This window comes from Chlorocebus sabaeus, chromosome 14, assembly GCF_047675955.1.
Source record: "Chlorocebus sabaeus isolate Y175 chromosome 14, mChlSab1.0.hap1, whole genome shotgun sequence".
Classification (NCBI taxonomy): domain Eukaryota; kingdom Metazoa; phylum Chordata; class Mammalia; order Primates; family Cercopithecidae; genus Chlorocebus; species Chlorocebus sabaeus.
In genome coordinates this window covers 98,163,812-98,176,117 of record NC_132917.1, presented here as the reverse complement: position 1 = coordinate 98,176,117, position 12,306 = coordinate 98,163,812, and the positions used below count along the sequence as shown (strand labels likewise).

Below are 12,306 nucleotides of genomic sequence, written 5' to 3'. Positions count from 1 at the left end.
GTCTTCGCGCTTCCTCGGCCAATAGGCGGTGGGCGGGGGCGGGCCCCAGGGTCGGACTAGGCTGCGCCGGGGAGTAAACAAGCGGCCGCTAGGGGCGGGCCGGGGGCGTGGGGCTCTGGGCCGGGCCGGGTCTGCGGCAGCTCCGGATGCGCGCGGTGGCCGTGGCCGGGGGAACGCGGGGCGGCGGGCAGGGCCTCCCCAGCCCGGCTGTCCTCGGCCCGCGCGCGGCGCCCGGAGTCCCATCCTCCCGAGGCTGTCCCCCGCGCCAGGAGGCCGCGCCAATGCTCTGGGAAGTGCCCGGCTCGGGAGCCGAGCTGCCGCTCGGAAGAACCTCGGGTCCTGGCGCGCCTGAAGTTAAAGAGCAGACGGAGAGTTAAATGTGCGAGAGATGTGCCTTTTTCTTAGGAAAGACCCCCGGGTGCCAGAAAGGTTTTGGACGCGCCGACCTATGGGGCTAAGAGGGCTGAAGTGAGAACCAGTGACCGAGCGCCCGGAGGTGAAGTTGATGGAAGATGTTCATCGCTCCGGACCCTGCTGGAGGTGTGGGGACGTCGGACACAGCCCCTGCGGTCCCGCCGCGGACCCCGCGATAAATACGCGGACACACAAAATCACTACCGCCTTGAGTCTGGACAGCTACCTCAGGTTGTTAGTATCTTACAGGAGCAGAGTGGAGCTCGGACCGACTTAGCGTGCGTGCTGGGTTCCGGCGCCCCCGGCCTGCCACCCAGGTCAGCATCCCAGCCACGCAGGGAGGCGGCAGTTCTGTCTACAGAATGACTACATCTGGTGATTCCACTTCTCATAGCTCGCCGCTGGGAGGAAAATACCACCTCGGGACTCACAAGATCTATTCCAGAGGATCCGCACTGCTGAATTGATTTTAGAAGACGGTGTGGTCTGTTGACAGTATGGAAGGTTCTTTACCCATTAGATATGATCTGTCTGTGATTGGAAGGAAACAGACCAGCTGCTAACACTTCTCTGTAGATGTTCAGATTCAGTAATTTTTGTATTTTTCTCTACGCTTTTGTTTTTTCAAATTTCCTAGCACAGGAAGACTTTGACTTACTGCGCATGTCATTTTAAATGACCTTTATAAAGACTATAGAAACAATTTGCTATGTCATGAAAGTAACAATCAAATAAAGTATGCACATTGTGGCCACAAAGTAAAACTTGTGTGGAAGGTAATGTACAAAAAAAAAAAAAAAAAAAAAAAAAAATGAGTAAGCTGGTGGCGAATGGCCAAAGGAAAAGACTGTAAAAAACTTTTTAAAAGATGGTACTAGTGGGCCAGGTGCGGTGGCTCACGCCTGTAATCTCAGCACTTTGGGAGGCCGAGGCGGGCGGATCACAAGGTCAGGAGATCGAGACCATCCTGGCTAACACGGTGAAACCCCGTCTCTACTAAAAATACAAAAAATTAGCCAGGCGTGGTGGCGGGCGCCTGTAGTCCCAGCTACTCGGGAGGCTGAGGCAGGAGAATGGCATGAACCCGGGAGGCAGAGGTTGTGGTGAGCCAAGATCGCGCCACTGCACTCTGGCCTGGGCGACAGAGCGAGACTCCGTCTCAAAAAAAAAAAAAAAAAAAAAAGATAATAGTGTATTTTTAGAAGATGGTAATAGTGTCTCTTCTGCATTGTAAACCCAGAGCTGTGACCAGGCCAATGGGGCATCTCCGTGTGCTCCAGTTTTCATTATCCAGATGATGTTCTGTGCCCTTTGAGTTTACCTTATTTTTGCAGATGACAGAGTAAAGCCGCCAGCAGAAGCAATGAAGACATTACTGGGCCTTTCCACTGGATCATCATCATGCCTCTGAAGAAAAAAAAAGTGCAAACATCACAATAGATTCAGCTCCTTTAGTTCTCACTTCTGTCTGCAAGTCAAGATAAAATACTGACATTGAAAGAGTAGATGACATGCTTGAAATGAGTCATGTTGGCCGGGCGCGGTGGCTCACGCCTGTAATCCCAGCACTTTGGGAGGCCGAGAAGGGCGGATCACAAGGTCAGGAGATGGAGACCATCCTGGCTAACATGGGGAAACACCGTGCCTACTAAAAAATACAAAAAACTAGCCGGGCGAGGTGGCGCCCGCCTGTAATCCCAGCTACTCGGGGGGCTGAGGCAGGAGAATGGCGTGAACCTGGGAGGCGGAGCTTGCAGTGAGCTGAGATCCGGCCACTGCACTCCAGCCTGGGCGACAGAGCGAGACTCCGTCTCAAAACAAAAAAAAAAAAGAAATGAGTCATGTACCTGAAGAGTCATTAACAAAGAACAGTTCCAGAGGAAAGCCAGGAGAAACTCCCCATGGATTTAGAGACAGAGCTGTCATCTTTGACATGTTACTTTTTCCTTGTCTCAGGCTTCCTTGGAAAACCACCAACCTATAACTTTCCAGGAGTAAAGCTTCAGGTAGAAGAAAATTGGATCAAACCTGGAAAACATAAGTGGTCGTTTAAATTGTCAGTACACGAAGATACAAAACAATCCAGTATGGGGCACGCAAACCTGCTCCTGGAGTGGTTTTCCATTTGCAGCAGAGGCCTCGGCAGTCCTTCACCAGCTTCTCCTGTGGCTGTGCCATTCTTTACCCCACCCCTGGTTGGCATCAATGGAGACATAGCCGCTTGACCTTCAGACCATTGTTGGCCCTCGCTGGGCCATTTTCCTTAGTGTTCTTTTGGATCAAGACATTTCCATGTTATATCTAAATATTTATTCTTGAGTTTTAAACCCACTGGCTACTTCCTGCTTATCTCTCAAGCCTTGGCTCATATGCTGCTCCCGCCGAGTGATCTTCCTTGACCTTCTTGACTAGGTTGGTTCAAGGTTAATCGAGCTATGTGCTCTCCCCACATCATCCAGTACATCCCCTATTGTAACATGTACTCACTTATTCATTCAACGAGTATTTCCCGCATTGACTCCCTGCAGTGTACCAGGTACTGTTCTAGTATCGGGACTGTAGTGGGAATAAAATTAAGTCCCTACCCTTGTGGGGATAGATTCTAGTGCAAGGACAATAGGAAATACCAACGTCTATATTTTAATATCGAGTAGTAAGTGCTATGGAGGGAAAAAGGCAAGATAAAGAGACAGATGCTGGGGTGATGGTGACTGAGACGGGCTAATCAGGGAAGGCTTCTCAAGGAGAAGGCATTTGAACTGAGGCTTAAATGAAATAAGGGGTGAGCCTCATCAAGACTTAGGAGATGCGTCCCAGGTCAGGGAGACAGCAAATGTCCCCCTTGGGGTGGTGGGGAGGTTCTTCACTAAATTCACATGGGTTGGTAGTACCTGGCGTGCGATAGGGGCTTTAACATGTGGAACAGATGGATGAAGATAATTTACAAATCTTGCCCTATACACAAACGTTTGCCTGTGTACCCCTTTTATCTGGAATATCCTCTTTTCTTTGTTGCCTACCTAGATGTTGCCTACCTAGACCCCAGTCTGTCTACTCCATTAAACTTTGCATGCTTGGAGCCCCTGGTCTCAGCACACTCAGTCGCACAAGCCAGCCTGCAGCACCTCTACAGCACCACAGGAGTCCCCTGCAGAGCTGCGACTTCGAGTGGGTATAGTGACAGAACTCAGGTCCCTCAAGGGATGAGCACTCCAACTTTGAAACCACAAGCAGCCTGTAAGTGTGGACGAAAAGGCAGCTGCATGTTATAAAACAGTATTACTCATACTTTCGAATCAAGCTTCTTTCAGTCCTATGGGTAGGAAGGAGGGGCAATTTGCTGAAGCCCACTGCCCTTCCAGTACTCACAAGCCAAGGGCCCGGGGGGTCTGTTTCACAGGACTCATGCTCATGGCAGCTGAGCACATCTGTCCTGTATGTCTGCCAGCAGCCACGACCCTCTCCTGTGATGACAGCCTTGACTCTATTTAGAGACTCCATTTCCGACTGCATCTCACTGCTGAATGGTCCTGGAATCCTTTATTGCCCCTTGCCCCATCACAAGAGACAGCCAGCCACGGCCACTTTTATCTCGACAACACACTACATAGCGACAGAACAAACAGGCAAGTTGTAGACTCACCAGGATTTATACATATTTCATTTTTTATTACCAATCAAAAATAAATTCCATATATCCTTTAGCAAATATTATCATTGTTTTGTGACAAAAGACACAAGAGTCATAACAACAAAACTCCCCGAGAGTCAAACTCATAACGCCAAAGTAAATCACAAAAATATACAAATTAAAATATTATGCAAAATAAATACGGCGGCTGTGACCTGCCTACCCATTTGGATGCCATTTGCAAAGGTCTCCCTTACATGGAAGACACAGCGGGCGGGACAGTTCCAGGGTATGGCTCATCCCAGGAACCAGAGGTTGAAATAGGAAGTGAAAAATTGCACTGGGAGGAGGAAGTCATCAGACCAACAATATTTGGAAATAATGATGACCCTCTGTGAGAAGGGATGATCAATGGGCCAGGGAAGAGGGTGGTCAGCCAGTTGGCGGTAACCGTGTGCACAGAGGTCACTGTGGAGGTGTGTACACCTGCCCCTTTTGCTTCCCACACCCCCACCAACGTCTTTTGCTCCACCTGGCAGTCAGGCTGTCAGGAGTACAGCTCTTCCAGCTTCCAAAAGGACTTGGGAGCAAGCTGCTCCTGGAGAAGACTAAGGGCTTTCCCCCAATAGGGAACAAAAGTCTGGTGTCTTTTTTCCTTACAGTTGAGAACCCACGGGTGTCACCACCTTCTCTCCAGGCTTCCAGGAGTCAGTTCTATGGCTAGGAGACCTCAGACTGGCCAGGGGTAGGCATACTTGGTGCAAGATAATCCCTGGTCCTAAGAGTTAGGATTCTCTAGGCACCTGGGGAGCAGGGCACTTGGGGTGAGGAAAGGAGTGAATAAATAATACTCAGGCAGAAAGCCTGCAGTTTCACCGGCCAGGCTCTCAGGACCCAGCTCCTGCTGCACTCAGCAGAAGGGCCAACAGGGACCTTGGTCCCACAGCCTCCCCGACTCTGGGAAACCTGGAGTTCTGCAGCAGGGCCTGATTCAGCCCCAGGGAAGAGGCACCAGGGCAGCAATTCACATGGGGGCAGAGCTCTTGGTACAGTACTACTAACTTCAGCAAGGGCAGAACGACCTCTCACACTAGGATCACGCCTGTGAGAAAGCAGGGTTGCAAGCTGCATGCCTTTAGGAGGAGCTGTCCTCTCCTGAGGTTCCATAAGTGGGTGGATAAGGCCAGGTGAGCCTTGCCAGCCACAGAGGAAAGGACATAAAGAACCTGCTTCCGTGGCTTCCCACACGTCCTCTTGTCCCCATCCCCAAGAGGGACTGAGGCTTGGGGATTCGAAATAAGGAATCTGGGAAAAAGGCTTCAGTCAACAAGTCAGCCTTGACTCTCATTGTGGGGCGGGGGTGGTACTGACTGCTAACAACGCAGATGCCGATGACTGACAGTTCCTTCCGGAACCAAAAGGAAGAACCCAGACAAGTCACCTCCAACGTAGATGCCCTCCTGCCGATGGGGAACCTTTGGTAAAAGTGAGGGCAGGGCCTGGGGAGCAGGGGTGAGCAATCGAAGGCCTGAGACCCTGCCTAACACTTGAGTCTGCCCCGTCACGAAGGGGCCAGTTGTCCAAAGGGCTGGATGGCAGGCAGGGTGGGGATGTGTCTGTCCTCAGCCGAGTCCTGACTCACCAGGAGAGGCTGTCGGCAGAGTTCTAGGAGATTTCTGGGTACAGCGGTTGACAGCAGATGTGCTCCTCTCCATAGCTTGGATTATCATGTCCCTGATCACAGCTACCCAGGAGCTCCTGGCCTCAGCATTGTCAGACAAGCTACGGCGCAGGTGCCCAGGCAGCTGATCTCCATACCAGTTGGTTCTCTGCTTCCTGTGAAGAGCTGTCTTCCTTCCAAGAGACAAGCCTCCACCGGCAGGCTCTGGAATCGCACCTCCGGAGGAGGAAGAGGAGGTGGAAGGGAGAGCTCCCGCAATCAGGGACACAAGCTGGAAGGCCATGGCTGGGAGCAGATCATATCCATTGCTTCCCAGGACAAGAAACCCTTCTTCTTTTATAGTTTTTAGGGAAAAAAAAAATTTTAAATAAAGTTCCTTAACCCTGTCTTCCCTTCCCAAAATGATATTTAAAAAGAAGAGCGATGAGCCTAGTTTAGAAATACTCTCAGTAAAAAACAGCCTTTGCTCATGGTAGCTGGCCCACTGCCCCACCTATCCAGGGCTGGACAGTGCCACCTCAGAGCTACTCAGAGGTCCCTGGCAGAGGCCAGATCCCCCACAGGCTGGGGGCCATCTGGTTGCTCAGTCAGACAGGCTATCTATCTGCAACCTTTCTGGACTAACAGGTTCCCTCTCTTCATGTGGGCCCACTGGGGAGGCCCCCGCAGGGTAGGCGGAGGGCCCCGGGCCCTCCTGTCAGATGGCACTCTCGTGGGAGGCTTTGTGTAGCAAGGAGTTACGCTCGTTGAGAAGAGTCGTGGTCTCATCCACCACGGGCAGCTCAGACTTCTCGGCCAAGTTCTCCATGTGGGTGGTGCACCCGTCTATGGGAAACTGAGGGCTGTTCTCCATGCGTGAGGCCAGCAGCCCGTTCTGGTACTGCTGCCGAGTGACCTGCATGAGGAAGGGATGAGTTCATGGAGAGAGGGGCTGGGAGGCAGACCCTATCACCAGGCCTGGAGAAACAGGGCCAGGATTGAGGCTGTGAGTTGAGAGAGAACATGACCAGTCAGGGTCTCTGGAAGCCCTTCCAAAGAACAAGGTGCACGAACAAGAGGAGAAAGCACCTCAGGGCTGGGCATGGTGGCTCATACCTGTAATCCCAGTGCTTTGGGAGGCTGAGGCGGGTGGATTGCTTGAGCCCAGGAGTCTAAAGCCAACCTGGGCAACACAGTGAGACCCCATCTCTATAAGGAAAAAAAAACCCAAAGCCACATGCACCCCTGTAGTCCCAGCTACTCAGGAGGATGAGGTGGGAGGAATCCTTCAGCCCAAGAGTTCAAGGCTGGAGTAGGCTATGATCACACCACCGCATTCCAGCCTGGGCAACAGAGCCAGATCCTGTCTCCAGAAGAAAAAGGCATCTCGGGTTTGGGCCCACTATGTTGGGTTTTGTGGATGAAAGAAGTAGCTGATTCCTAAGCAGAAGATGGCACTGCCCAGACAAGGCGGTGGGGCACTCACCTTGATGTACTGCAAGTCCACAAGGGCCCGGACGCTGAAGTCAGAGATGTACTGGCCCAGGACAGAGCTGCCGAACTGGTTGCTGCTGCCTGCCAAGGCTGATGCAGTTGAGATGTCCGTGCGGTCTGGGTAACTGAGGGAGGCTGAGCGGCTGAGTGGGGTGGGGTGGGCTGGGGAACGGTCTGCAGGGAGAGCAGAGGTTGTCATGCCAAAGGCCACTCTGGTGCCCACTTTCACCCTCCTGTCTGACCTCATCCCATGGAAGCCCAGGGACACCCCACCCAGGAATAGGAAGTCATTCGTAGGGACAAACAGAAGCATGTAGAAAGTCTGACTGCATAAGGTCTGACTTCGTTAAAGCAAATGAATTAGTTTGTTTAGAACTTTTGTGCAACAAGTATTAAAAAGTCTACCAAAACAAATCAACCACACAGAAAATAAAAACCACAGACACAGAAAGTTTACGGCTACAGAATCTCTTGTTTCCCACAACAACCAATCAGTCAAGGCAACACAATGATCACCCTAGCAGGACAGACAAACTGCCATCCTTAGGCTAGGCACAGTGGTTCACATTTGTAATCCCAGCACTTTGGGAGGCTGAGGCAGGAGGATCACCTGAGGTCAGGAGTTGGAGACCAGGCTGGCCAACATGGTGAAACCCTGTCTCTACTAAAAATACAGAAATTGGCCAGGCGTGGTGGCGGGCGCCTGTAATCCCAGCTAGTTGGGAGGCTGAGGCAGGAGAATTGCTTGAACCTGGGAGGTGGATGTTTTAGCGAGCCAAGCTCACACCACTGCACTCCAGCTTGGGTGTCAGAGCGAGACTCTGTCTCAAAACAAGCAGACTGCCATCCTTGTCTCAATACCAGTTTATATCAAGTGACATAAACTGCATACTTTTAAATTAAAAGATACATTGAAAGGAAGAATGTATAATTTGCACTCTCTCATGGTGAATACACACCCCACACATAAGATAGATGCCCTGTCACACCTTTTTTTTTTTGAGACAGTCTCGCTCTGTCACCCAGGCTGGAGTGCAGTGGCACGATCTTGGCTTACTGCAACCTCCGCCTCCCAGGTTCAAGCGATTCTACTGCCTTAGCCTCCTGAGTAGCTGGGATTATAGGCACCCACCGCCATGCCTGGATTATTGTTTTTTCTTTCTTTTCTTTTTTTTTTTTTGAGACAGAGTCTCGCTCTGTCGCCCAGGCGCGTGCCACCATGCCCAGCTAATGTTTTTTGTATTTTTAGTAGAGACGGGGTTTCACTGTTAGCCAGGATGGTCTCGATCTCCTGACTGCCGGTGATCCATCTGCCTCAACCTCCCAAAGTGCTGGAATTACAGGTGTGAGCCACTACACCCTGCCAGCCCTGTCACTTCTTAAAATGCTCTTATTGGGGGCTGGGCGAGGTGGTTCACATCTGTAAGCACTTTAGGAAGCCGACGTGGGGAGATTGGATTGCTTGAGCCTGAGTTCAAGACCAGCCTGGGCAACACAGCAAAACCCCATCTCTACAAAAAAGAAAAATCAGCCAGGCGTGGTGGCTCTTGCCTGTGGCCCCAGCTCCTTGGGCGGCTGATCGGGGAGGGTCACCTGAGCCTGGGAGGCAGAGGTGGTAATGAGCCGAGATTGCACCACTACGCTCTGTCCCCCCCGAGCCCCCCCCAAGAAAAGAAAATGCTTTTATGGAGTCAAAAGTGTGTTTTGCACATAACCTACTCAGCATGAAACACAGCCCTACCCACTTCCACCTGCCACCCAGCCCACCTGGCCCGTGGGGGCGGCAGGCACTTCCCTCTCATGACGCAGAGTTGTAACAATCTCCAATAAGGAAGAACGGGCTTCTTATTTTGAAAAACAAACTGCTCGTTCAAATGATATACGTTACTGTATATCATTAACTTGTTTTTGAGAACACTTAGGAAACCTTGAGATGCACAAAGAAGTTAATTGTGAAGGCATGCAGGATCGTTTTAAACCAACAGGAAGCCAACTAAGCTGATTCGCTTTGTTAACTACTAAGTTACTAAGTTAGCCATTCTAACAAATTGCCAAGTGAAGAGAACAAACATACTGGATCTAGTGACTCAATGACCAATACAATTTTTAACTAAGTGAGACTAAACTGAGTAATACTCTATATCTTTGTGCTTAAGCTTTAATTTTTATATATAGTTTCTCCGGAAACTGGCCATTCTATGATGAGGTTGTGGTATTCCAATGTAGGAACAGGAAATATTTTAGAGGATCATTAGAGGATCATGTGCAAGCATCTAACGAGTAACACCTCTGATTAGGTTCTAGGAAAAGCAGAAATACTAGGGGTATTACTTAATACTTCACATTAGCTATCTGAATGATGGAATGCTTTTAATTAATGCTTCCTAACACTCTAGAAACAGGAATTTTATTTTTAAAATAAACTATTTTCTTTTTAAACTGAATTTATTTTATTATTATTATTATTTTTTAAAGGGTCTCGCTATGTTACCTAGGCTGGTCTCAAACTCCTGGGCTCAAGTGATCCTCCTGCCTCAGCCTCCCAAAGTGCTAGGATTATAGGAATGAGCCACCAAGCCTGGCCAAGAAACTGAATTTAAAACCAACACAAATTAGTGACAAGGGCCGAGTGTGATGGCTCACACCCATAATCCCAGCACTTTGGGAGGCCAAGGCAGGCGGATCACCTGATGTCAGGAGTTTAAGACCAGCCTGGCCAATATGGCAAAACCCTGTCTCTACTAAAAATACAAAATTTGGCCAGGCGCAGTGGCTCACGCCTACAACCCCAGCAGGTTGGGAGGCCGAGGCAGGTAGATCACGAGGTCAGGAGTTCAAGACCAGCCTGGCCAACATGGTGAAACCTCATCTCTACTAAAGATACAAAAAATTAGCCAGGGGTGGTGGTGCATGCCTATAATCCCAGCTACTCGGGAGGCTGAGGCAGGAAAGTCGCTTGAACCCGGGAGGTGGAGGTTGCAGGGAGCCAAAATCGTGCCATTGCACTCTAGCCTGGGCAACAGGGCCAAGACTCCACCTCAAAAAAAAAAAAAAAAAAAAAAAAAAAAAGCCGGGAGTGGTGACACACACCTGTAGTCCCAGCTACTTGGGAAGCTGAGGCGGGAGAATCACTTGAACCTGGGAAGTGAAGGTTGCAGTGAGCCAAGATCACACCACTGCACTCCAGCCTGGGCATTGCAAGACTCCATATCAAAAAAAAAAAAAAGGGCCGGGAGCGGTGGCTCAAGCCTGTAATCCCAGCACTTTCGGAGGCCGAGACGGGCGGATCACAAGGTCAGGAGATCGAGACCATCCTGGCTAACACAGTGAAATCCCGTCTCTACTAAAAAATACAAAAAACTAGCCGGGCAAGGTGGCGGGCGTCTGTAGTCCCAGCTACTCGGGAGGCTGAGGCAGGAGAATGGCATAAACCCAGGAGGCGGAGCTTGCAGTGAGCTGAGATCGCACCACTGCACTCCAGCCTGGGCCACAGAGCGAGACTCCGTCTCAAAAAAAAAAAGAAAAAAATTAGTGACGTGACCTATTAAGATTAGAGGTCTGGCCAGGTGCAGTGGTTCATGCCTGTAATCCCAGTGCTTTGAGAGGCTGAGGTGGGGGGAGTCTAGGAGTTTGAGACTAGCCTGGACAACATAGTGAGACCCCCATCTCTACAAAAAGGTAAAAAAAAAAAAATTGCCCAGCATGGTGGCACCTGCCTGTAGTCCCAGCTACTTGGGAGGCTGAGGTGGGAGGGTTGCTTGAGCCCGTGAGGTTGAGGCTGCAGTGAGCTATGACTGCACCACTGTTTGCTCTCCAGCCTGGGTGACAGAGAAAGAGCGTGTCTCTTAACACAAACAAACAAAAAAACAGAGGTCCTAGAAAAAATTCGCCAAAATCCATTTTGTCTCTGAGTGATGAAATTGTGATGCTTTTTAATTTTTTCAAGACTTTTTTCTATTTTCCCAATAAGCTACCTTACTTTTATGAGTAAAACAAAAAATAAGTAAAACAAAAACTGCAAGGTTTTGACCTGGTAATTTTATTGTTGAAAGGATATCCTAAGGACATAACCTTAAACACACGGAAAGCTTTTTGCTTTTTTGCGTAAAAAAGTTTATATTGGGCGCGGTGGCTCAAGCCTGTAATCCCAGCACTTTGGGAGGCCGAGGCAGGCGGATCACGAAGTCAGGAGATTGAGACCATCCTGGCTAACACAGTGAAACCCCGTCTCTACTAAAAATACAAAAAAAAACCAAATTAGCCGGGCATGGTGGCGGCGCCTGTAGTCCCAGCTACTCCGGAGGCTGAGGCGGGAGAATGGCGTGAACCTGGGAAGTGGAGCTTGCAGTGAGCCGAGATCGCGCCACTGGGGGCAACAGAGCGAGACCCCGTCTCAAAAAAAAAAAAAAAAAGTTTATATCGTGGTGTTATTTACAATAAAGACCCCCAGGAATATACATGAGGTGGAGAATTAATCAATGAGGGCACATCTGCTCTCAGGATTCACATCACGGGTGCATCACCTCCCGGTCATCCATGAAACCAGAGTGAGCCCAGAGGAGGGGAAGGAGGCTGAGGTCACACTGGGGAGGTTTGAAAGGGACAGGGAGTAACTGCTTCTAAGTTACCTTTTCATCTACTTATTTATCTATTAAACAGAGGGCCAAAATAGCAGACTGCCTTGGAACAGTTCAGACGGAAGAAGGCCCAGCTGTACGAATGTAAAATGGAAATCCCCGGGCTGAGGTGATGGGTTTTTAGGGCTGTCAGGGTGTGAGGAGCTGAAAGATGCTGGTGCTGCTCCTGATGGGCACAGGCCACACCTGGCGAGACCAGCACCGTCCTGTGCCCTCTGTGGCCTGGGTGCACACGGGAATCCCAGCAAGCCTCAAGACGAATGAGTCTGACCCTATCCCCACCGACTCCCCGGACGGGCGTCAGGAGCGTGACACGTCCGGGGCCAGAAGCAGCATACGGCGCTGGCCTTTCCTGAAAGCCTCTCTGGTTGGAACACCACATTTTCATTGTAATCAGGAAAAAACAGAAATAATAATGATTGAGCTCTAACGCAACATTTTACATCAATTCTCTCACGTACTCTCCTGAT

The 12,306-nt window shown here is 50.2% G+C and overlaps 1 protein-coding gene across 1 annotated transcript in view; it reads right to left on the bottom strand.

Annotated features, from left to right (window-relative positions):
* Positions 1 to 115: 115 nt before the first annotated feature.
* The window catches only part of CNNM4 (cyclin and CBS domain divalent metal cation transport mediator 4), a 53,441-nt gene continuing 41,250 nt past the window's right edge, over positions 116 to 12,306 (bottom strand). The window contains exons 6-7 of the mRNA XM_008008033.3: positions 7,192 to 7,373; positions 116 to 6,621 (exon numbers count right to left, since the gene is read on the bottom strand). Coding sequence (XP_008006224.2) covers positions 6,424 to 6,621; positions 7,192 to 7,373 — 380 coding nt within the window. The 3' untranslated portion in view covers positions 116 to 6,423. The remainder of the gene's footprint in view (positions 6,622 to 7,191; positions 7,374 to 12,306) is intronic.